Below are 26,691 nucleotides of genomic sequence, written 5' to 3' on the forward strand. Positions count from 1 at the left end.
AGAAGTGGAAGGCGGCACATTAGAGGAGCGAGACTTTCTAGTAATCCAGTTGCCATGGGGCAGAGTGCAGAAATACCAGATGAGCTCCCTCCAGTGGCGACTGGGGTGTCCTGCATGGAGAGCACCTTCCCTCTGGGGCAACTGATTCATTCTCAGACATAACTCAACCCAGGGTATCCCAGTATCTGAGGCTCAGGCTGATCTTTATTCAAGAGGCTGGATGTGAAATGGGGAAGCTCTTGTACTAATAAGTCTTATATTTTTGCTATCACACAAGCTGCATTATTTTTTATGACAGGTTATAGAAAAATGACACAGACTGCCTACTGTGTGCCAAGAAGTATTATGGAGCAGAAGTGGTAGTAGCAAGGGTTTTGGTGCCAGAAAGACCTGAGTTCCAAACCAAGCCTGTACCTTACCAGCTGTGGATTTTGGCAAGATTACTGCACCTCTCAAAGACCCAATTTCCCCTTCAAAAAATTGTCTTTCAGCATTGATGGAAGGATTAAGTGAGATAACATGTATGGCTCACAGGCATAGCTGACACTTGGTAGGCAAATGAACAGATGCTCCCTTATAAAATTTCCATCTCAATCTCCAATCTGACTTCAAGGGCTAATAAAATAAAGAAATGCCATAGGTCTTAAACAAGCACACACAAACACTAGCAACCACCAGACGTATGTCAAATCATACTAATGGAAAGATCTCATTTTTTCTTCTTCCAGTCTTTTCTGGTGTGGGAGGGAGTTGGTTGTGATTGGTCAGGTATGAAAGTGGAGCGTTTTGTGTCTCCACATGTCTCTCTTCTTCCTAAGGCTTACGTGAGCAGAACATTGTGCATTCAAGCTTCTATGTAAAATTAATTAAAATGTTTGTACAAATTGACTATTCCTGTTTTACTAAATCTAGTAAATGGAAGCTCTAAGACTCCCACAGAAGAAAAATAAATTACCACTACCACTAACAACTGACAGGTTAACAGGCTGATGACAAAAAAATGACAGAATTTAGATTCACCTAAATGGTATAAAGCTCATTTTAATGATCCAGCTGAAGCTCCCCTGCGCCCCCCCGCCCCAGCCTCCACAAAGTTCTCTGTAAGGGATGAGATGAATTATCAGTGTTATTTACTCAGTGGGAAGTAACAGGAGAAGCCACCTGTCCACTTGGAGCTTGCAGTAGAGAGAATACATGTAGAAAAGTTAAGGATATTGGAGAGGCTCAGTCATAAAAGCAGACTGAAAATGACTGCATCTTGACAAATAATTTGTGGGCTGGACTAGATGTGTAGAGAGATTTTCAAATAATGTATTTAAAAATTATTTGAAGTCTGTTTTATACTTATTTCATTTTATTATTATTACTTTTTTTTATTTTTTGGAGACAGGGTCTTGCTCTGTCACCCAGGCTGGAGTGCAGTGGCAGGATCACCATTCACTGCAGACTCTACCTCCCTGACTCAAGCAATTCTCCTGCCTCAGCCTCCAGAGCATCTGGGACCACAGGTGTGCACCACCATGCCTGGCTAATTAAAAAAAAATTCTGTAGAGATGGGATCTCTTTATGTTGCCCTGTCTGAACTCGAACTCCTCAACTCAGGTGATCCTCCTGCCTCAGCCTCCCAAAGTGCTAGGATTATAGGCATGAGCCACTACACCCAGCTGAAGTCTGTTTCAAAATTTCTTTGGAAAAGAGAGGTGAGAATACTTGAAGCTAGTACTCTAAGAGAATTGTCAAAATAGTACTAATAGTTGGTTGCCTTATATCCCAGTTAGTCAGCAACAGTGATGAATAACTCACATGGGTTAGTAGCTTGGTTAGGTGGTAGAGGATAAGTGATGGAGAAAAGAAGATGCATTGTTCCTCCTGAAGCAATGGAGGATGTAATATTTGGGTCACGGAGGCCAGGTAAACAAAGATCGGTGACCCCCCAAACCAAAACTCCAAAGGCCACCCCATTGGCTTTTGAGGTTGTGGACTTAACTTGGTGCTGAGCAAAACAGTGTCAGAAAGGTGAGTTTCCCTTCTAGCAAGATTCCTGCAACTGGCGATCCATCTGGTAGAAAATTAAGTAATAAAATTTGACCCCCACTGCACACTGTATTCAAAAATCAATTCCATACTATGCAGCCATAAAAAGGAATGGGGTCATGTCCTTTGCAGAGACATGGATGGAGCTGGAGGCCATTATCCTTAGCAAACTAATGAACAGAAAACCAAATATTGTATATTCTCATAAGTGGGAGCTAAATGATGAGAACACATGGACACATACAGGGAAAAAACACATACTGGGACCTTCTGGAGGGTAGAGGGTGGGAGGAGAGAGAGGATCAGGAAAAATAACTAATGGGCGCTAGGCGAGTGATGGAATAATCTGTACAACCCCCCACGACACAAGTTTACCTATGTAACAAACCCACACTTGCACCCCTGAACTTGAAGTAAAAGTTAAAAAAAATTCCATACAGATTAATGACCTAAGTAGAAAAACAAAAACTACAACGGTATTAGAAAAAATACTGGAGACTAATTTTATTTTCCTGGGAGGGAGATATGTAAGACATAAATTCTAGAAACCATGAAGGAACAGAAGATCAGATTTGATTATAAAGAATTAATATCTTCTCTGTGACAAAGGATACCCTAAGCAAAATTAAGGGACAAGCAACTCTGAGAAGAAATTTTTTTTCTCATGTTTTACAGCATAACGTTTGATATCTGAAATACGCAAAAAACTCTTGCAAGTTAATAAAAAGATGAATGAAAACCTAGGCAAAGCACATATCAGAAATAATATAAGTTGCCAATAAAGGTAAGACAAGATACTCAGCTTCATTCAAAATTAAGTAAGTACAGATAAAAATGATAATGAGAAATATTTTTGGCTTATCTGATTGGGGAAAAAAATAAGGCTGCTTACACCCAATGCTGCCATGGCTGAGGGGATAGGCTCTCTCCATCCCAGTGGATGGGTGCAAATCAAATCTAGTTTTCAGGGAGATGATTTGTCACTCTGTGGACAGCTCCCTGGCTCACCATGCCCAAGCGGGAAGTCTGTTGACCTTGGCATCTCAGTTTTCCTGACCTATTAAATGGGTAGAGCAATAAAGGTCTGTATATGTAGGGAAGGAGAGAGAGAGATGAAGTTGGAAAGAGAGCTAGCAGTGATTATGAAATACAAATGCAAAGATCACCAGCCATCCTAAGTGTGATGCTCACCTCTGACCTGAACAGCCCTCTCCCCCACCCCCGCCACCTTCCTGCCCAGAGTACTCAGACACTTTAGTTGGTTTCAGTGGGGGCAAGAGTTGGCAGGACCCCCGTGAAGAGAGGAAACCAGATGGTGCATTGTGACAGATGGGGTCAGAGTCCCTGGCTCAGAGGGCCAAAGTTCAGCTACACCAACTTCCTCATTCTCATTCTGTCAAATGGCACATTAATAAGCAAGAAAGTGATTCAGGGAAGAATTTCCAGAAGGACAAAAAACTCATCAGGTGTGTCAAATCTCTGACATTCAGGAGCCATGTGGGGAAAGAAGCACACGCTGACTTAAGCACGAAAGTATGGATGCTTTAATTAATCCGGGGTGAATTTAATTGCTTTAGTTAAGTGGAAATCGGGTTAAAAATGATGCAGAGCATGCTGGGGTGTGTTAAAAACATGACATATGAGTTGGATGAATCGATAAATTAAAAGTGCACAGATGTTTTAATTAAACCCAGGGAAGTTAACGAAGATCGCAAGAGACTTTTAAGCCTATGATTAATTCAATTCATTTAAAATACCTGTAGAGATATGGGGATGCCTCCATTTTGAGAGTTATAAAAGTTCTCAATCGATAAGTACTTAAGCTGTTCTTTAAAAAAGTCTCCGTTGTTGTGCGTATGTGTGTGTGTGTCAGACTGAACAGCATTAATTACATAATGAATATTTAAATTCTTCGGAGTACACAGTAAGCTTTTCTGCAACTCAAGTCCAGACGAAGTAGGTTTACGCTTCTGTTGTATTTGGAGCATCAAGATGAATTTGCAAGTTGTTGGTGTCCTATTACCTGCTAGCATGGAAGCTTCTTGAAGGAATGAGGGGGTCTGTTTCATCCAATGCTGTCTCTCAGCAGGCAGAATGGTTCTGGGCATGGTGTAGGCTTATGAGTTAGACAGCCTGAATTTCCTTTCTTCTTTCCCTTGTTTTTGCCAGCTGTGTGACTATGGATACTTTGCTTTCAGCCTTGATTACTTTATCTTTGAAGTAGGATAAGAATTCTGCAGGACTTACCCCATAGTGTTTCCAAGGGCAAGAAATGAGATAATGATGTCAAGTGCTGTGCACAGAGCATGGCACACAGTCATCACTAGATAGGATTTTATTATCACTATTCTCATTGGGAGAAAACTCTTCCAACTGGTCACTTTGTAAAGAGACAAGATAGGGTAAAGTGCCCTTTCCCTGTCCCCCATCCCAGCTGACCTCTTTCTAGACTGGTTTATTTCCCAGCACGAAAGGTTTTCCCATAAATCACAGAATGTGCCCAGCTCTGTGTGCATCACATCTCCCTAGGGTTAGGCATTCTGCCTTCCAGGGGTGCTCTGCTACTCATCTAGTAGTTTAAAGCGGAAAAAAAAAGAAGAGTTTTTAGTCTCGGAAGCAATTTAACTTGGGGGAGGGCTGATGGACTGAAGCCCCGCGAAGTGATTTCTGTTTGGTAATGCAACAGCCACGAGAAACATCACGAGCAGCCCTGTTTTGGAGCTTGCAGGCATGGACTCGCACGTGGCCACCAAATAATGTGCACTGTAAGTTCCAAACTGGGGAGGAAAGGGCTCCTCCATGCCTGCTTGGCAAGCCAGGGGGATGAGAGGTCAAAAGTGATGTGACTGCCTCGATCTCTGTTCTCTTTGGGCAGTCCAAGTAGAGTTCAAGGGCAATTTATCTAGACTCAAACCAGAATGTTCCTGGGAGTCATCTGGGGACCCTGTTAGAATGCAGCTTCTGACTCAGAATGTCCGGCATGAGACCTGAGCATTTGGATATTTAACAAAATCCCGATGCTAGTACCCCAGACCTACTGGATCAGAAATTCCGGGTGGAACCCAGCAACCTGTGTGTTAACAGATGATTCCAACAAGGGCTCCAGTGTGGGTATCACTAATCCAGTGGGTAAGAACATAGTTCAAAAACCATACTTGGGCAAGGGTCTTGAATCTCTCTGAGATTCAATTTTTTTAGCTGTGAAACAGAGATGATCATGACGTATGATATAAGGATAAAATGAGATAATTCACTTAAAACCCTTTGTACAGCACCCGGCATGTAGTTGATCTTCAATAGGTGGTGGTGATTCTTCTTATGCTATTTTATCAAAGGTGACTTTGCCAAGGGTGTCTGCTCAGTCACTTTCTGCAAAGCATATACCAAGTGCACCTGCTTCAAGCTCCTGCTCCTGGGCCTTTGCTGCCAAAGAATCCCTGTACGTTTCTTCAGGTCAGGGGTGGGAAGAAAGACAGGTGGGATTTCGCCATCCAGCTGTGGTGGGCTGAGGGACATTCTTTTGAGCAGCAGCTATGGCCCATGGCCTGTCTGCATTAATGAGGATTTCAGGGCAAGATGGGGTGGTAGAAGGAGATGGGTATGGATGATGGAAGGTTTGAAGGAGCTAGGATGCAGCCCTGGCTGTCTCAGGAAGGACAGCTAGGACCTGAGCCTCCTTCACGGAGAGAGAAGGAAGCTCTGAGGGAGGCATTCCTGGTGATGGGGAGGACCATCCACCCTCAGGGAGGGGACGAAGACCTTTGTCATTGTTCTCCACGATACAGAGGAAGATGTCTATTAATGGGAGACAGGAGAGCATATTGTGAGGCAGAGTCAGAGGGGGCTCAGAGAACCCCGGCTGCTGGCAGTACTTATTGTTGAGGACTTCAGGAGTGGTTACCCTGCCCTGGATTCAGGGGGTCTTCCTGTCACGTCTCTCTCCTGGATGGCTATCAGGGCACAAGCTTCAGAACCAGGCAGACATGGCCCTGCTATGTAACCTTGGGGACATAGCTTACTTTCTCTAAGTCTTTGTTTCTTTCACTGTAAAATAGGAATAATAATAATGAATTATTTCAAAGGCTTGTGAAGGTGGATACTGGCTAACATTTAATACATGCCAAACAAAGTTTCCATGTATTTACTTTTTGGTCCTCACAGCAATGTAATAGGGAATATGGCTGTTGTCTCCATTTTACAGATGAGAAAACTGAGGCTCACAGGGGTTAAATAATTTTCTGAAATGGGTACAGTTAACTAGAGCAGCAAGAATTCAAACCGAGAAAATTCCAACTCTACAGCTTTCCTTCTTAATCACTTTGCTATTATGAGACAATGCATGTACATTGTGGAATAAATGGCACTTCTTTTCTGTAAACTTTCTGTTTCCTTCTTTTTTCATTCCTCCTTCTTTCCTTCCTTTGCTCATGCCCTCCCTCCGTGCCTCAAAGGTGGCTGATTTATTGCTGCATGATTGATCCGACAAATTAGAACCTTGTTCTTTAGCACTCGCTTTGGTTCTTGTGACATTTTCCAGTCATATTTCATCTTTATAAGCCTTGCCTCTTCTATTCGAGTAACCAGACATTTAACAAGCACCTATTTTGTCCTGGGTACCAAACTAAATACAGGGAGGTACCGGGGGACTGCTGGAAGCTTGTCATGAGCAGGAGAACCACCTGGAGAGGAGGTGGCCGGCATGTGGCAGGGGCCGCTGCTGCGATGTTGCCAAGCCCAGGTGACTGCACGGTCATATCTGAGGGTGCTTTAGGGAGGTGGCTACTGTGAGCATGGCCTTCCATGAGGAGCAGCAGCTTGATAGGAAAGGCTGGGATTGATGCGAACATTCCAGCTAAGAAAACAGCCTGAGCAAAGAGGGAGAAGCAGGGCCTCACACTTTATGAGGGGTGACTATCGGGAACTTAGAGTGAGTGTTCAGGTTTCAGTGGGAGGTGACAGTGCGAGAGTAGTTCAGATCATGGATGACCTTGGACATCATTCTAAGAAATGTGATTTTCATTTTCGAAATGTGGCCCCTGACTACCTGCATCAGACTCCCCCAGGGGGCTTGTTAAAAAGGGGCATTCCTGAGCTGCACACCAGTCCTACAAGTCAGATTGGCTGGCATGGGGGAGGAACCTGGAAATACACATTGACAACAATCTCTTCAGATCCATGTCTTTAAACCAAAGCTTTTATAACCATTGTGAGAGGCGACTGGGAGCCACTGAAGGTGTTTGAGGAGAGTAGTGACATACCCCTAAGAGCTTTGGGAGAACTCTGGAGGTGGGGAGGAGAAATACTATCATGGAGAGGCTGGTGGCCAAGTGAGCAGGGCAGTGGCTCCCACAACTTAATATTTATATAGAAAAATCCAGCTGTAAGGATAGAGAGGAAAAATGGAGCAGGGATTGTTGGAGATCGATGGAACAGGAGTTGGCAGGTGATGGGAGGAGAGAGGGTAAGAACATCAGGCTCTGAGGTCAGAAGATTTCTCTCTCTCTCTCTCTTTCTCTCACTCAGGCTGGAGTGCAGTGGCAAAATCTCTGCTCATTGCAACCTCCATCTCCCAGGTTCAAGCAGTCCTCCAAACTCACCCTCCCGAGTAGCTGGGACTACAGGCTTCACTACCATGCCCAGCTAATTTTCATAGTTTTTGTAAAGATGCAGTTGCACCATGTTGCCCAGGCTGGTCACGAACTGCTGGGCTCAAGCGATCTGCCTGCTTTGGCCTCTCAGAGTGCTGGGATTATAGGCGTGAGCCACTGCACCTGGTCAGGGGCTTTTGTTTAACTCTGGCTCTGCCACTTTCTACCTAGGAAACTCTTGTTTCCTCTCCTGAAAAGTTTACTTGGGTTCAAACTCAGAATTCTAGTGTGTAACCATCCCATAAGCTCCCTGCAAAGACAAAATTCCTTTATGCCTCACCTCTGAGGTCAGTCTCATGGCTAGACGAGTGTTGAAAGTCCAGGCCAGACTGCCTGGTTTGAATCCCAACAATTCCGCTTACTTGCTGAGTGATTTTGAGCAAGTTACTTAAACTCTGTGTGCCTCATGTTCCACATCTATAAAACGGGATGATAATCACCTATAAATTAGGGCTACTGATGATTAAATGATATAATTACGTAGTTGTTCAGCACAGTGGTTGGCATATATAGTAAGAACTCAATAAATGTCAGCTCTGATGATGATGATGATTTGTTTTTAGTGCCGGTATGTAGCCATGAGGAATTGGGTGGTGGGTACTTTTGCCAGTTAACAGGAGAAGAATGGCAGGATTCCTGTTTTTTTTCTTTCAAAGCTCCACAGAAGCTGGGTAGGAGCCGAAACCAACCCCCAGAGAGAAGACTTTATGTTCCCGTGGTTGTGGCATTTCTGGGCCTCCACTGACAGCTGTTTAGCAGCAGGAGTTGTCATTTCTAATAGCTATTAAATACGCATTACCTAACAACTACGGCTCTGGTGTGTTAAGTTTCTGCTGCAGGTTGAGGCCTCAAGCTCAGCCCAAATAATCCATCTGAGAAGCCAGTGTCAAAACAAAACAAAAAAAACCCCAGACACCTCAGTTCTCTTCTGAAATGCAAGGCTGCTTTACAAACAATCCTTGGAAGCACCTGAAGTTAAAGCCTTCACGTAAAAGCAAATACAAGGGAAAGGAATAATAATTAAAAAACTTCTAGCCCACAACAAATAGCATTACAGTAATGAGAAAACCGTGCAAGGGGAATAGTAATAACAAAAAAACTGTAGAATAAACAATAACTTGAATAATAAACACAATTATGGCTGGACAGGAGAGGTGCCTGATGGAAAACGGTACAAATTGCCGGGAAAGAAATGCCATTTTTCCTGAAGCTGTGGATCTGAACAGCTTGCCTATTAAGTTGCTCAATTAATGCAATTCTATACTATTCAGTCTTCTTGGTCGCATTTTCTCCATATTCCCTGATGCTAATGGGTTATGTATGTTGATTCACACCACTGTTCTTTGGTTTATTTGTTTTTGCTTTTACTCCTATGCTACACTAGTTTGCCATGTAGCAATTGCACTGTGCAATATTACAATAAGGACTGGGAAAATTTTATGGATGTAATGTCTATTACGGTTTGCGATAGTATTTCTCTCTAGTTCTCAGTGATTTAAATGTGACCAAACCTTCTGTACTTTGTCACAAAAAGCGGGTTTTCCAGGTGACTATTTTGGTGAGTGTCAAAATAAGAATTTATGGTGTATTACTGTTGATTCACTTTGAATTAAAATATATATATTGCAGCAAAAAAATGTTTTTTAAAAACTTTGAAAACTTCTAATGTTTATGATGCCTTACAGGCATCCTTACAACCCGGTCTCTCAGGACCCAGGAGACCAGGAGCACCTGTGTGATAAGGCTGGCCTCTGCCCCAGGTTCCCCTTCTGGCCTTCCCTGACTGTGATCTAGTGACATTCAAATGCACCAGTAAAATACCCCCATGCCTTTTGCTCCACCCTGACTCGGCAATAAAGGCACTTGGCCACTAGCCCTCACTTTCTCTCAGCTCCCACCTGCCTGGCTGAACCCAATCCCTTGAAGCTGGTCCTACACGACCCTCTGCATGTGTGCTGTGGCTCTCTCTCTAGAATCTATAAGTATAATAAGTCCCCGAATTTCATATGTCTCTCCCAGCGTGAGTTCCACAGTTGGAGTGATCCTTAAAGACCCCACCAGGGGAACTTCCTCCCCCATTTATAACACGCACATTTTATTGCTTTATAAACTTCCTTATTTTCTCCTTTGCAATGTCTATAGCGTTCAAAGTCAGCATCACAGCATTTTGAGCTCCCATTTACGTTACCCCATTGCTTTTAATATGAATTGATCAGACCAGAAGCTCTCGGAAGGCAGAGCCTGTGGTTCCCTCGCTCCTCCCTCTAGTCTGGCTCTTAGTGCAGGACCTGTCTCACAGTGGGCACATCACAAGTATTCGCTGAATGCACGAGTAAGTTCAGTCCCCTTGACTGACTCAGGACAATGTGTTAGATCCATTCCATGTTATTTCCATGAGCTGGTCAGTTTCATTTTGCCTTTGGAGCCTCTCAGGGCCCCCAAGATGGTGGGGGCTGTGGAATGAACACTCTTGCAAACACATGCTGACTGATTCCTCCATTCACTGCAAGGATGTCTTCAGATGCCTGATGCAGACTGGCAGGTTTATAAAAAGACAAGGAGCTGCCATTTGCACTGCACATCTGAGGGCACGGGAGGCTCAGTGTGAGGTCAAGAGAGTAAATCCGCATTTCTGTCACTTGGACACATACTCAGTCGCTTGGATGTGATGGGAGTCTCTCTTGCTAACATGGCAAGTTCTCCCCCTGGCAGGAGGGCCTGAGTCTGCCGGCTGCCTGCAGTCACAGAAACTGGCAGAGCTCAAGGCATCCTGGGCACAGCTGTCGATGAAGGAACAAAGGTGAATGCGAATTTGTGATGATGGAGGATCTTATGTTCGGGGTCTCTTAAGAGTTTTCATCAAGAAAGAAGCACAGGCCTGGCTTGGTGGCTCACACCTGTAATCCCAGCACTTTGGGAGGCCGAGGCAGGTGGATCACCTAAGATCAGGAGTTTGAGACCAGCCTGGCTGACATGGTGAAACCCCATCTCTATGAAAAATCCGAAATTAGCTGGGTGTGGTGGTATGCCCCTGTAATCCCAGATACTCTGGAAGCTGAGGCAATAGAATCGCTTAGACCCTAGGAGAAGGAGGTTGCAGTGAGCTGAGATCGTGCCACTGCACTCCAACCTGGGTGACAGAGCGAATCTCTGTCTCAAAAAACCAACCAACCGACCAACCAACCAACCAACCAACCAGAAAAGAAAGAAGGACACTGATAATGGCCCATAGCCAGGAGATGGGGTGTCCTGTTCTGGGGAGCAGGAGACTCGGGTGCACCTGTCTTTGCACTTGCTAGCTGATTACCTCATTCTGTTGGCTTGAGGTTACTCCCTGCCAACAGTCAGCCGCTTCTTAAACCCGAAAGTTGTTTGTGAGTGGCAACTTGTCTCAGCCACTGCCAAATTGTGCAGGACCAACGGGATCGAGACTTCCCTCCTGTCTGCCTTACATGTGAGGGGGAACAAAGGCACACACACACACACACACACAATCACATTTTACTTTTTTTCTTATTAAAATCAGAAGTGCATCTCTGATGTCATGCACTGAGGAGGGCATAGCATCTTGCTAAAAATGCGTAACCTCAATCCAATCACTAGAAAATATCAGACAAACCCATACTGAGAGACACTCTACAAAATACCTGACTAATGCTCTTCTAAAAGGTCCAGGTTATAAAAGGCAAGGAGTAACTGAGGAACTGTCACAGACTGGTCAGGTTAAAGAGATGAAGGAGACGTGACAATTAAATGCAATGTAGGATCCTGGATAAGAAATACAGGGCAAAGTTAGGAAAAGTCTGTAAATTAGCTAATGGCTTTGTATGGATGTTAATGTCTTGGCTTTGATCTTTGAGTTACGGAAATTTAAAATATGGACATGGGGGAAGCTGGGTAAGCTCGGTATGGAAACTCTATGTTCTATCTGTGCAACTTGTCTGCAAATCTACACTGATTTCAATATAAAAGGTTTAAAAAATTGTAGGGGGGAGGATTGGTTAAAATAGAATTTACCTCGTATTACTGATATGAAGACAAATAAGAGTACATATTAAGTACTTTACACAATATCTGGTGCATATTGAGTACTTAAAAGCTATTAGTTGTTATTTAAAAACAACTGGAAGTATAGGTTTAACATTTCAGAAATAAGTCCGGTGCTAATCATTAGATTTTTGCACTTGAAACTGGTGCAGTTAAACCTGTGTGCTTGTGTTTACTTGTTTCTCATTTCATCCCACAGGTGTGGTCAAGGAATTTTGTTATTTTAGGAGCCAATAGTTATGAATTGAGGGATTCAAGGCTTGAGTCTCTCCAGATTCCAGGCTTATGTGTGCTCAAGTCCACTTTTAGGATTCTTGATGTGAAATAAGTGTGTAAGAAGCTGACTTGGCTTGGATGCTAATCAAAGTGAAAATGTTACTCTCCAGATAGTGTTAATGGGGGCACTAACATTTCCTATAGTTTTCTCTTTTCCAGTTTTCTGGTTTTGACATTGTTCTTTTTAAAATAAATTTATCGCTGGGCACGGTGGCCCACGCCTGTAATCCCAGCACTTTGGGAGGCCGAGGTGGGTGGATCACCTGAGGTTGGGAGTTCAAGACCAGCCTGACCAACATGGAGAAACCTCGTCTTTACTAAAAATACAAAATTAGCCATGTGTGGTGGTGCATGCCTATAATCCCAGCTACTCAGGAGGCTGAGGCAGATAAATCGCTCGAACCTGGGAGACGGAGGTTGTGTGAGCCGAGATCACGTCACTGCACTCCAGCCTGGGCAGCAAGGGCAAAACTCCGTCTCAAAAAAAAAAAAAAAAATCTACAGAACTACAATGAATTGACTTAAAGAAGTATGTTAAGTGATTAATAATACTTATGTCCCATGAAACTGGCAGAAATAATAAAGGTAGTACTTGAAAGATCAAAGATTGGGAAAGACGGTTTTAGAATGAGGGGAAAGTTCTCTTTGTTAACAATGAAGTAGCTTAAACTGTGGCCATTTAAAAAATACTAAGGCAAAAACGTCTATAGGGCAAAAAGGTAGAATCTTACTCCTAACACTCTTCAACCAACTTCCCCGAGAATAAATGGAGAAATAGGGGGAAAAGCAATTTTATTCTTTCAACACTTCAATTTTGTCCACTGTGTGCACGAACAGCTAAATTAAAGTATACAAGTTCAAAGCCCGATTTCAGGAGCAGCAACTGAGTATGGAAGAGTCACTACTCTTAACATCCACTCAATATTTGTTTCACAAGGATCAATTATATACCATGGCTAATGTACACTTGCAGTGTGCGCCCAGCCACAGTGCAGGTGGTGAATGCAAAACACACACCGAGAGTCCTTTTAAGCAGCTAAATAGACACCCCATTACAGATCCATAATGCAGAATGGACGCTCATCTGCAAATGGATTTAGAGCAAAGGGTTCTTAAATGGCCGGGGTACTTAGGTTTAAAAGGCCAGTAACTGGATGTGCAGTCAGAGCACACATGGTTTTTAGGATTAATAATACATCGATGTGTGTCAGTGTTAATATACATTTACAGCTCACAGGCCGTGCGGCTGAGTGTTCAGCCTATTTGCAGCCACATATAAAAGGACGACTCTGTCCTTCTTCTCATTAATGCTTTCATTCCCAGGAAAATTAGATTACGCAAGGAAAGCCATTCAAATGACACTGAGGTTTTCCTTCCTTTAAAGCCTCTGCTAGGAAAAGCGCTCGGCCTGGTGATGCATGTGCTGTTCTCTGTTCTCCCTGCTCCACCAGTGACCCTCGGAGCCTGAGGGAGGCGCTGGGAGGAGGTCCAGTCTCCACTGTTCACTTTGCTGATGTGTCCCCTGCCATTGACAGAGTGCACCAAGCCTGGCACAGCCCAGAGAGCTGTTGGGTGGCTTCCGGCCTGACACACAGTCCTGAGAGCTGTTGGGCAGCTTCTTGCCTTTTTTTTTTTTTAATTATACTTGAAGTTCTGGGATACGTGTGCAGAATGTGCAGGTTTGTTACATAGGTATACATATGGTTTGCTGCACCCATGATGGTTTTCTGCACCCACAACCCATCATCTACATTAGGTATTTCTCCTAATGCCGTCCCTCCCCTAGCCCCCCACCCCACAACAGGCCCCACTGTGTGATGTTCCTGTCCCTGTGTCCCTGTGTTCTCATTGTTCAACTCCCACTTATGAGTGAGAACATGTGGTGTTTGGTTTTCTGTTCCTGTGTTAATTTGTTAAGAATGATGGTTTCCAGCTTCATCCATGTCCCTGCAAAGGACATGAACTCATCCTTTTTTATGGCTGCATAGTATTTCATGATGTATATGTATCACATTTTCTTTATCCAGTCTATCATTGATGGGCATCTGGGTTGGTTCCAACTCTGCTATTGTGAATAGTGCTGCAATAAACATACGTGTGCATGTGTCTTTATAGTAGAATGATTTATAATCCTTTGGGTATATACTCAGTAATGGGATTGCTGGGTCAAATGGTATTTCTGGTTCTAGATCCTTGGTATTTCTGGTCTAGATCCATAATGTAGATCACCACACTGTCATCCACAATGGTTGAACTAATTTATACTCCCACCAACAGTGTAAAGGTGTTTCTATTTCTCCAGATCCTCTCCAGCATCTGTTGTTTCCGGACTTTTTAATGATCGCCGTTCTAACTGGCATGAGATGGTATCTCATTGTGGTTTGCAGATGACCTGACTGTATATTTAGAAAACCCCATAGTCTCAGCCGAAAATCTCCTTAAGCTGATAAGCAACTTCAGCAAAGTCTCAGGATACAAAATCAATGTGCAAAAATCACAAGCATTCCTATACACCAACAACAGACAAACAGAGTGCCAAATCATGAGTGAACTCCCACTCACAATTGCTACAAAGAGAATAAAATACCTAGGAATACAATTTACAAGGGATGTGAAGGACCTCTTCAAGGAGAACTACAAATCTTGCCTTCTTTTTAAGTTTATCGAAGCTTTCACCATACTGCGTGATGGAAGAGATGCCTGTAAGTGGTGTCATTTAGGAATTAAGTCTCATGCACGTGCCATCAGACCCAGAACTTTAAGTACAGAAAGCCCCCTTCACTTATCAGCATTTGGAAGGCTGGAACCCTCACATCTTTGAAACAGTGAGACTATTTGAAATAGTATTTTTCAGAGCAATTGTGATGAGGGTGGGAAAGGAGAGGTACTATTTAGCATTTACAGAACAATTTCACTAATGATTGTCTTGCAGAAAGTCAAGACAGGAAGGTCGTTTAATAAAGCACACATAAAAATAATGGGAAGATTAGTTACACATATAAATACATAAAATAATATGCATAATTAAATAAGAAAGTCAAGCCCTTTCAGGCCTTATTGTGCCCTGCTAAGAGCTTTGTGTGTGTTATCTTACACTATCCTCACAATAAACCTAGGAAGTAACTCCCCACTTTTCTAGATGAGGAAACCAAGGTTCAGAAATGTTAAATCAGTCACTTAATGTCAGATACCCAATGGCAGAGCTGGGATTGGAACCACTTGCTGACTCTGCAGCAAGTGCACTTAATTGTCCCTTCACTATTTTTCAGACTGTGATATGGCCTATTAGTGGGTGGAAAATCAGCATAATGGGTCATAACTGGTATTTAAAAAAAATGAGGCTGGGCACAGTGGCTTATGCCTGTAATCCCAGTGCTTTGGGAGGATGAGGCGGACAGATGATTGAGGTCAGGAGTTCGAGACCAGCCTGGCCAACATGGTGAAACCCTGTTTCTACTAAAAATACAAAAATTAGCTGGGTGTGGTGGCACACACCTGTAATTCCAGCTTCTTGGGAGGCTGAGGCAGGATAATTGCTTGAACCCGGGACAGGGAAGTTGCAGTGAGCCAAGATCACACCACTGCATTCCAGCTTGGGCGACAGTGAGACTCAAAAAAATAAAATAAAATAAAAAATGAAATAGAATAGAAAAGAAACATGGAATAAAATATCATTTTGTGAGTTTCATTTCAATTTCCTACTTGTATTTAGACATATGCACTTGTGTGTCTGTGTGTCTGTGTATCTGTGTCTGTGTCTGTGTGTGTGCCTGCATATAAAAGTGTGAGATGCTCTGCTCTTCACTACAGCTGCCTCTGAGAGAGCCATTGAAGGTCACACTGAAGGTCTCTGGCAAGCAAGGTGTATAGCCCCTAAATTCTCTGTTATTGTGAGAAGCAATTTCTTTCTTATATTACCTTTACCCCAAGAATCTCAGGGCTCCAGCTATTCTGTGCACAGCAGTGTAGATAAATTAATAATACAATTTAAAACCGATTCCACCAAGATAAATAGCGCTTCCTAGATTAAGAGTGTAGCTGGCCAGAATGAATGAAATTTACTAACCCTGAGATGCTTAATCTTCCATTACATAGAAGTTAATGATTATAAGAAAGGAGTGATGGTAATTCACTTCTGCTTTTACAGGAAATCCGACCATCTCATTTTTAGCACATCTTTCTTCTCAGCACACCTCAGTGCCAAGGATAACTGCCCTGCTCCTGTAGGTACATTGGCCAATGGTCATAAATCAAAGCCTACTCTTTATCAAAGGCTTATGCCTTCTGGCATGCATGGCCTTGCAAGATGTCTCCAGGGAATTTGTTGGGAAGGCTACTTGGGTGCCCCTTCTGTTACCCACTCAGAGAAGCCTAAGGAGGGTCTGTTTTCCAACCATAGCAGGGAAGCAGTGGCACATACCTTTAGCACAGTCTGCTCCTAGAAATCCTGGGAAACAGTGACACACCCCGGACACACATTCACCATTCCCATGGCAGTTACGTGGACAGTCCTGTACTGAATCTGAAAAAGAGATAAATGTAGTGATTACCTTTTCCTCTGCCTACTGGTGCAGTAATTTAACCATTAGTAACTTGCCATTTTTAAAGACCAGTGCTAGCAACCTCAGATGCCTATAATAGGGGATTGGTCAGGAATATGAATGAGTGAAGAAAGAGAATAGGGAGTGGCGGGGACTAGGACAGCTGAACAGTGTTCTCCAGGCGATGGCCCCAGGCAGGAATACAGGGCTAGTAGTGCTGTAACTTTTGCTTTTTAAGAATAAACTACCAATCTCATCCATTATAGTGGCTCACAGCTGTAATCCCAGCACTTTGGGAGGTTGAGGCAAGTGGATCACATGAGGTTAGGAGTCCAAGACTAGCCTGGCCAACGTGGTCAAACCCCATCACTACTAAACACACACACACACACACACACACACACACACACACACACACACACACAATTAGCTGGATGTGGTGGTGCACTCCTGTAATCCCAGCTACTTGGGAGGCTGAGGCAGGAAAATAGCTTGAACCCAGGAGGCAGAGGTTGCAGTGAGCTGAGATCACGCCACTGCAGTCTAGGCTGGGTGACAGAGAGAGACTCAATTTCAAAAACAAAACAAACAAACAAACAAAACAATAGAAAGAATAAACTATCAGTCTGGGTTTAAAAACTATGAAAGCTCCTGTGTTTGAATGTTGACAAGTTTTTAAACACTGTACCCGCAAGACCCCCACCCCAACCTTCATCATCCCAGTCATTTAAGATTTGGTCTGATATGCAGGGTGTCAGTTTTTAGCCTTAGGTATAGAGAGTGATTCTTCAAAATAGGAGCAGTTATTGCTAACCTCAGATTTGTCGAGTAAAAACATTCCTTGCTTTAAGGAATTTTAATAAAAGAAAAACCCAAATGCATAAGACTGCTTAAATTCGGCATGATTTTGGAATTCTTTAAGTAGGAGGTTTGGGGTTATACAAACGTCTTTTTATGCTTAGCTTTTGAGGATGTTATTTTTCATGAAAATGAATTAGTTCACATTTGGCTCTAACCTGCATCACCGTCTTATCTTGTGATTTACCCTTCTATGTGTACTCTCAAGTAATACCTTCAAAGGAATGATTTTGGAACTTTTTAATGTTGATTTGGGTCTGCACAGAAATAGTCATATTCTTTTGTTTATTATACTTTAAGTTCTAGGGTACATGTACACAACGTGCGGGTTTGTTACATATGTATACTTGTGCCATGTTGGTGTGCTGCACCCATCAACTCGTCAGCACCCATCAACTCGTCATTTACATCAGGTATAACTCCTAATGCCATCCCTCCCCCCTCCCCCCTTCTCATAATAGGCCACGGTGTGTGATGTTCCTCTTCCAGAGTCCAAGTGATCTCATTGTTCAATTCCCACCTATGAGTGAGAACATGCGGTGTTTGGTTTTCTGTTCTTGTGATAGTTTGCTGAGAATGATGGTTTCCAGCTTCATCCATGTTCCTACAAAGGACATGAACTCATCCTTTTTTATGGCTGCATAGTATTCCATGGTATATATGTGCCACATTTTCTTAATCCAGTCTGTCACTGATGGACATTTGGGTTGATTCCAAGTCTTTGCTATTGTGAATAGTGCCACAATAAACATATGTGTGCATGTGTCTTTATAGCAGCATGATTTATAATCCTTTGGGTATATACCCAGTAATTGGATGGCTGGGTCATATGGTATTTCTAGTTCCAGATCCTTGAGAAATCGCCATACTGTTTTCCACAATAGTTGAACCAGTTTACAATCCCACCAACAGTGTAAAAGTGTTCCTAGTTCTCCACATCCTCTCCAGCACCTGTTGTTTCCTGACTTTTTAATGATTGCCATTCTAACTGGTGTGAGCTGGTATCTCATTGTGGTTTTGATTTGCATTTCTCTGATGGCCTGTGATGAAGAGCATTTTTTCAAGTGCCTGTTGGCTGTATGCATGTCTTCTTTTGAGAAATGTCTGTTCATATCCTTTGCCCACTTTTTGATGGGGTTGTTTGTTTTTTTCTTGTAAATTTGTTTGAGTTCTTTCTAGGTTCTGGGTATTAGCTCTTTGTTAGATGAGTAGATTGCAAAAATTTTCTCCCATTCTGTAGGTTGCCTGTTCACTCTGATGGTAGTTTCTTTTGCTGTGCAGAAGCTCTTTAGTTTAATTAGATCCCATTTGTCAATTTTGGCTTTTGTTGCCGTTCCTTTTGGTGTTTTAGACATGAAGTCCTTGCCCATGCCTATGTCCTGAATGGTACTACCTAGGTTTTCTTCTAGGGTTTTTATGGTTTTAGGTCTAACATTTAAGTCTCTAATCAATCTTGAATTAATTTTCATATAAGGAGTAAGGAAAGGATCCAGTTTCAGCTTTCTACTTATGGCTAGCCAATTCTTCCAGCACCATTTATTAAATAGGGAATTCTTTCCCCATTTCTTGCTTTTCTCAGGTTTGTCAAAGATCAGATGGCTGTAGATGTGTGGTATCATTTCTGAGGGCTCTGTTCTGTTCCATTGGTCTATATCTATGTTTTGGTACCAGTATCATGCTGTTTTGGTTACTGTAGCCTTGCAGTATAGTTTGAAGTCAGGTAGCGTGATGCCTCCATCTTTGTTCTTTTGACTTAGGATTGTCTTGGCAATGTGGGTTCTTTTTTGGTTCCATATGAACTTTAAAGCAGTTTTTTCCAATTCTGTGAGGAAAGTCATTGGTAGCTTGATGGGGATGGCATTGAATCTATAAATTACCTTGGGCAGTATGGCCATTTTCACGATGTTGATTCTTCCTATACATGAGCATGGTATGTTCTTCCATTTGTTTGTGTCCTCTTTTTATTTTACTGAGTAGTGGTTTGTAGTTCTCCTTGAAGAGGTCCTTTACATCCCTTGTAAGTTGGATTCCTAGGTATTTTATTCTCTTTGAAGCAATTGTGAATGGAAGTTCATTCATGATTTGGCTCTCTGTTTGTCTGTTACTGGTTTATAAGAATGCTTGTGATTTTTGCACATTGATTTTGTATCCTGAGACTTTGCTGAAGTTGCTTATCAGCTTAAGGAGATTTGGGGCTGAGACAATGGGGTTTTCTAAATATACAATCATGTCATCTGCAAACACGGACAATTTGACTTCTTCTTTTCCTAACTGAATACCCTTGATTTCTTTCTCTTGCCTGATTGCCCTAGCCAGAACTTCCAACACTATGTTGAATAGGAGTGGTGAGAGAGGGCATCCCTGTCTTGTGCCAGTTTTCAAAGGGAATGTTTCCAGTGTTTGCCCATTCAGTATGATATTGGCTGTTGGTTTGTCATAAATAGCTCTTATTATTTTGAGATACGTTCCATCAATACCGAATTTATTGAGCATTTTTAGCATGAGGGGCTGTTGAATTTTGTCAAAGGCCTTTTCTGCATCTATTGAGATAATCATGTGGCTTTTGTCTTTGGTTCTGTTTATATGCTGGATTACGTTTATTGATTTGCATATGTTGAACAAGTCTTGCATCCCAGGGATGAAGCCCACTTGATCATGGTGGATAAGCTTTTTGATGTGCTGCTGGATTCAGTTTGCCAGTATTTCATTGAGGATTTTTGCATCGATGTTCATCAGGGATATTGGTCTAAAATTCTCTTTTTTTGTTGTGTCTCTGCCAGGCTTTGGTATCAGGATGATGTTGGCCTCACAAAATGAGTTAGGGAGGATTCCCTCTTTTTCTATTGATTGGAATAGTTTCAGAAGGAATGGTACCAGCTCCTCCTTGTACCTCCAGTAGAATTCGGCTGTGAATCCATCTGGTCCTGGACTTTTTTTGGTTGGTAGTCTATTAATTATTGCCTTAATTTCAGAGCCTGCTATTGGTCTATTCAGGGATTCAATTTCTTCCTGGTTTAGTCTTGGGAGAGTGTAAGTGTCCAGGAAATTATCCTTTTCTTCTAGGTTTTCTAGTTTATTTGCGTAGAGGTGTTTTTAGTATTCTCTGATGGTAGTTTGTATTTCTGTGGGGTAGGTGGTGATATCCCCGTTATCATTTTTTATTGCATCTATTTGATTCTTCTCTCTTCTTCTTTATTAGTCTTGTTAGCGGTCTATCAATTTTGATCTTTTCAGAAAACCAGCTCCTGGATTCATTGATTTTTTGGAGGGTTTTTTGTGTCTCTATCTCCTTCAGTTCTGCTCTGATCTGAGTTATTTCTTGCCTTCTGCTAGCTTTTGAATGTGTTTGCTCTTGCTTCTCTAGTTCTTTTAATTGTGATGTTAGGGTGTCAATTTTAGATCTTTCCTGCTTTCTCTTGTGGGTATGTAGTGCTATACATTTCCCTCTACACACTGCTTTAAATGTGTCCCAGAGATTCTGGCATGTTGTGTCTTTGTTCTCATTGGTTTCAAAGAACATCTTTATTTCTGCCTTCATTTTGTTATGTACCCAGTAGTCATTCAGGAGCAGGTTGTTCGGTTTCCATGTAGTTGAGTGGTTTTGTGTCCTGAGTTCTAGTTTGATTGCACTGTGGTCTGAGAGACACTTTGTTATAATTTCTGTTCTTTTACATTTGCTGAGGAGTGCTTTACTTCCAACTATGTGGTCAATTTTGGAATAAGTGCGATGTGGTGCTGAGAAGAATGTATATTCTGTTGATGTGGGATGGAGAGTTCTGTAGATGTCTATTAGGTCTGCTTGGTGCAGAGTTGAGTTCAATTCTTGGATATCCTTGTTAACTTTCTGTCTTGTTGATCTGTCTAATGTTGACAGTGGGGTGTTGAAGTCTCCCATTATTATTGTATGGGAGTCTAAGTCTCTTTGTAAGTCTCTAAGGACTTGCTTTATGAATCTGGGTGCTCCTGTATTGTGTGCATATATATTTAGGATAGTTAGCTCTTCTTGTTGAATTGATCCCTTTACCATTATGTAATGGCCTTCTTTGTGTCTTTTGATCTTTGTTGGTTTAAAGTCTGTTTTATCAGAGACTAGGATTGCAACCCCTGCTTTTTTTTTTGTTCTCCGTTTGCTTGGTAGATCTTCCTCCATCCCTTTATTTTGAGCCTATGTATGTCTCTGCATGTGAGATGGGTCTCTTGAATACAGCAAACTGATGGGTCTTGACTCTTTATCCAATTTGCCTGTCTGTGTGAACTTGATCCTGTCATTGTGATATTAGCTGGTTATTTTGCTCGTTGGTTGATGCAGTGTCTTCCTAGCATTGATGGTCTTTACATTTTGGCATGTTTTTGCAATGGCTGGTACCAGTTGTTCCTTTTCATGTTTAGTGCTTCCTTCAGGGTCTCTTGTAGGGCAGACCTGGTGGTGACAAAATCTCTAAGCATTTGCTTGTCTGTAAAGGATTTTATTTCTCCTTCACTTATGAAACTTAGTTTGGCTGGATATGAAATTCTGGGTTGAAAATTCTTTTCTTTAACAATGTTGAATATTGGCCCCCACTCTCTTCTGGCTTGGAGAGTTTCTGCAGAGAGATCTGCTGTTAGTCTGATGGGCTTCCCTTTGTGGGTAACCCGACCTTTCTCTCTGGCTGCCCTTAACATTTTTTCCTTCATTTCAACTTTGGTGAATCTGACAATTATGTGTCTTGGAGTTGCTCTTCTCAAGGAGTATCTTTGTGGCATTCTTTGTATTTCCTGAATGTGAATGTTGACCTGCCTTACTAGCTTGGGGAAGTTCTCCTGGATGATATCCTGAATAGTGTTTTCTGACTTGGTTCCATTTTCCCCCTCACTTTCAGGCACACCAATCAGACGTAGATTTGGTCTTTTCACATAATCCCATATTTCTTGGAGGCTCTGTTCATTTCTTTTCCTCTTTTTTCTCTAGACTTCTCTTCTCACTTCATCTCATTCATTTGATCTTCAATCATTGATACTCTTTTTTCCAGTTGATCGAGTCAGTTACTGAAGCTTGTGCATTTGTCACATATTTCTCGTGTCATGGTTTTTATCTCTGTCAATTCATTTATGGCCTTCTCTGCATTGATTATTCTAGTTATCCATTCTTCCATTCTTTTTTCAAGATTTTTAGTTTCTTTGCACTGGGTACGTAGTTCCTCCTTTAGCTCTGAGGAGTTTGATTGACTGAAGCCTTCTTCTCTCAACTCCTCAAAATCATTCTCCATCCAGCTTTGATCCGTTGCTGGTGATGAGCTGCGTTCCTTTGGAAGGGGAGATGTGCTCTGATTTTTTGAATTTCCAGCTTTTCTGCCCTGCTTTTTCCCCATCTTTGTGGTTTTATCTGCCTTTGGTCTTTGATGCTGGTGATGTACTGATCGGGTTTTGGTGTGGGTGTCCTTTCTGTTTGCTAGTTTTCCTTCTAACAGTCAGGACCCTCAGTTGTAGGTCTGTTGGAGTTTGCTTGAGGACCACTCCAGACCCTGTTTGCCTGGGTATCAGTGGCGGAGGCTGCAGAAGATAGAATATTGCTGAAGAGCAAGTGCTGCTGTCTGATTCTTGCTCTGGAAGCTTCATCTCAGGGGTGTACCCCACCATGTGAGGTGTGAGGTGTCAGTCTGTACCTAGTGGAGGATGTCTCCCAGTTAGGCTACTCAGGGGTCAGGGACCCACTTGAGCAGGCAGTCTGTCCATTCTCAGATCTCAGCCTCCATGCTGGGAGATCCACAGCTCTCTTCAAAGCTGTCAGACAGGGTCATTCAATAGTCATATTCTTTAAAAATTATTACCCCATCATCCTAATTTTTGTCCTAAAACAAAATATATTTAGACTTTCAGGTTCCAAATTACTAAGATGATGAAAAGGAAATATAAGCCACTATTCCCAAAATGTGATGTTGTATCATCCTTGGAGAGTTGGGGACTTTGACCTGGTGACATAGTATGAAAGGCTGTGAAGTCTAATTTTTCCTAATGAAGTTACCTGAGAGTGATAAAGGATGTGTTTCCTTTAAACCTGATTTCCCATTTACTCCTACTCTGGATTGAAACTCCAAATCGTACCATTTTGTTTTCTTCCTACAGTGTTTCCTTTCTCAGCTCTCATCTTCCAGAACTACACTGTAGTTTGTTTCTGGCAGTGTGAGGAAAACTCAATGAGTATATTTGCTTTTTCAAAATCAGACAAAAGACTATAGACCCCATCAAGCCAGTTTCCTTAATGTGTAACAATAATTAACATTTCAGAATGAAACTCCTTGAGGCTGGCTGTATAAATGTCGGCTGAGAAGCATCCAGGTGGCTACCTATTTGTTTCATTTATTCATCACTCATTCAAAAAGCATTAGGTGCTTTTGTGGATCAGCAAAACAGCAGTTTCACAGGGTGCTGGGAGACCATTCTCCCTGGGTCTCTCATGTTTCTGAACATCTTAAGAGCACAGGCATTGACTGCCTTAGTTCTGAACTATCTTTTCAAGGCTGTCTGTATTGGGAACAGCCTTGGGAGACAGCAATAGTGTCTCTCTTCTGAGTAAAGGGCAGGTTTACTTATCACCCAGTATAGTAAAGACAATGTCTCCTTCTGGAACAAAGAATAAGCATGCTTACTGCCTATTCTAAGAGACTCGGGTTCAGTAAGCTCAGGGTTTTTCTCCTGCAATGCAACCCACGATATGTACTGGCATCACCCAACCTGAGGGAGGCCCTGAGGAGTTACTCTGAGGGAACTGGGGCTTGGGGAACCAGAACATGTGCTGACACTCTGGATATTGCATTGCTCTGAGTAATAAAGTCCCTTATCTCTGACCCATGAGTCTCCTGTCTTCTGATGGCATCCATGAAACTGTGTCAGGCTAACGTGTTAGCTTGCAATTAGGGTAAGGTCTCAGATCTGTCACATTCTTACATAAGATTCAGTCTACTAACTGAGCACTTATATTATGCAAGGCACTATATAACAAGGCATTGGAGATACCACGGTGAAAAAGACAGACATAGTCTCCTCATATGCAAAGCCCTCATAAAGCTTTGCACAATAATAGAGAATATAAGCCAAAAAAAATCAAGCAAATTAAATAAGTAAAAATTACAATAAGTGCTTTGAAGAGAATAGGTACTGAGATGGAGTAATGGGAGGAAGCTACTTAAAGACAGTGTTCAGGGAGGGCCTCTCTACTCTATGCAGGTGACTCTGAAGGATGAGCTGAAACTAGCAAGCAAAGAGCTGAGGGAAGGGTATTCCAGGTCAGAGGAACAGCTTATGCAAAGGCTCTGGGGTAGGAAAGAGAGGAACTGAATCCAATATGGATGCAGGATAGCAAACAAGGGAGAGTGTGACATTAGTTGAGTTTGGAGAGATCCAGATAGGGAGACGGATCATCCAGGGACATGTAGGCCAGCGGTCTCCAACCTTTTTGCCACCAGGGACTGGTTCCATGGAAGACAATTTTTCTACAGACTGGGGCTTGGGGATGGTTTTGGCATGATTCAGGCACACACATTTATTGTGTATTTTATTTCTATTATTATTACATTGTAATATATAATGAAATAACTATACAACTCACCATAATGTCGAATCAATGGGAGCCCTGAGCTTGTTTTTCTGCAACTAGGTGGTCCCATCTAGGGGTGATGGGAGACAGTGACGTACCATCAGGCTTTAGATTCTCATAAGGAGCACACAACCTAGATCCCTTGCATGCACAGTTCACAACAGGGTTTGCCCTCATATGATAATCTAATGCTGCTGCTGATCTGACAGGAGGCGGAGCTCAGGTGTTAATGCAAGCAATGAAGAGCAGCTATAAATAAAGATAAAGCTTCACTTGCTTGCCCACTGCTCCCCTCTTGCTCTCTGGCCCAGTTCCTAATGGGCCACAGACCTCATTGTGATCCGTACATGTGAGGGATCTGGGTTACATGCTCCTTATGAGAATCTAATACCTGATGATCTATCACTGTCTCCCATAACCTCCAGATGGGATCATCCAGCTGCAGGAAAACAAGCTCAGGGCTTCCACCGATTCGACATTATGGTGAATACTGATCTGTGGCCCTAGGGTTGAGGACCCCTGCTATAGGCCATGTGGATGGCTTGGGTTCTATTCTGGAACTTCTGGGTATAAATGAAACATTTAAACAGAGGAACATCATTCTCCAGCTTGCATTTTTTGAAGTCATTCCTATGGTGAGGTAGAGATTGTTTCTCATTGAGCATCTGGGTCTGGGGATGGTTTGGTGGAAACTGACATTCCTGAGGTCAAGGCTCCCTGTTCTCAAAATTTACGTCTTTGGCAGTCAAGCAGCAAAGGTCCAGGGAGCTCTTTGCCACCACAATCCCATGGAAAAGGCCAGAGATCTTTGCACAGTTTCTTTGCTTGGCTGGAAGGTTTCACTTGAGGTATTTATCATTGTGTCTCAGCTCCTGGATGTCTTCCTCACTTTCCTCGATCTGGGGGGCTTTGTACCACTTCCTCTTTGCTCTTGTAATTCTTATATATATCTAGCTTCTTTTTTTTTTTTTTTTTTTTTTTTGAGATGGAGTCTCGCTCTGTTGCCCAGGCTGGAGTGCAGTGGCCGGATCTCGGCTCGCTGCAAGCTCCGCCTCCCGGGTTTGCTGCAAGCTCCGCCTCCCGGGTTCATGCCATTTTCCTGACTCGCCTCCAGAGTAGCTGGGACTACAGGCCCCCACCACCTCACCTGGCTAGTTTTTTGTATTTTTTAGTAGAGACAGGGTTTCACCGTGTTCGCCAGGATGGTCTCGATCTCCTGACCTCGTGATCCGCCTGTCTTGGCCTCCCAAAGTGCTGGGATTACAGGCTGAGCCACCGTGCCTGGCATATATATCTATCTTCTCTCACCAAGCTCTCGATCGGAACTGTTCATCCAGGTATTTTCAATGCTTGGTATACAAGAGGTCCTTGGTAAAAAGTTGTCCAAGTGTGCTTATGTGTGTGTGTGTCTGTGTGTCTGTGTATGTCTATGTGTGTGTGTATGTGTATGTCTATGTCTGTGTGTGTCTGGGTGTCTATGCCTATGTGTGTGTGTCTGTGTGTGTGTCTATGTCTATGTGTGTGTGTGTGTGTGTCTGTGTATATCTATGTGTGTGTGTCTGTGTGTCTGTGTAGTCTATGTGTGTGTGTGTCTGTGTATGTCTATGTGTGTGTCTGTGTGTCTGTGTATTTATATGTGTGTGTCTGTGTGTATGTGTGTGTGTGTATGTGTGTGTATGTTTCTATGTGTGTGTGTCTGTGTGTCTGTGTATGT

The 26,691-nt window shown here is 42.6% G+C and overlaps 1 protein-coding gene across 7 annotated transcripts in view; it reads right to left on the reverse strand.

Moving 5' to 3' along the window:
• Positions 1-26,691, reverse strand: part of TENM2 (teneurin transmembrane protein 2) — a 1,213,529-nt gene that overhangs the window by 146,773 nt on the left and 1,040,065 nt on the right. For all 7 annotated transcript variants that reach the window (XM_023218891.3, XM_023218892.2, XM_023218890.2 and 4 more), the window contains one exon: positions 16,426-16,527. In XM_023218891.3, the coding sequence (XP_023074659.2) occupies positions 16,426-16,527 (102 nt within the window). The remainder of the gene's footprint in view (positions 1-16,425; positions 16,528-26,691) is intronic.

This window comes from Piliocolobus tephrosceles, chromosome 4 (assembly GCF_002776525.5).
Source record: "Piliocolobus tephrosceles isolate RC106 chromosome 4, ASM277652v3, whole genome shotgun sequence".
Classification (NCBI taxonomy): Eukaryota; Metazoa; Chordata; class Mammalia; order Primates; family Cercopithecidae; genus Piliocolobus; species Piliocolobus tephrosceles.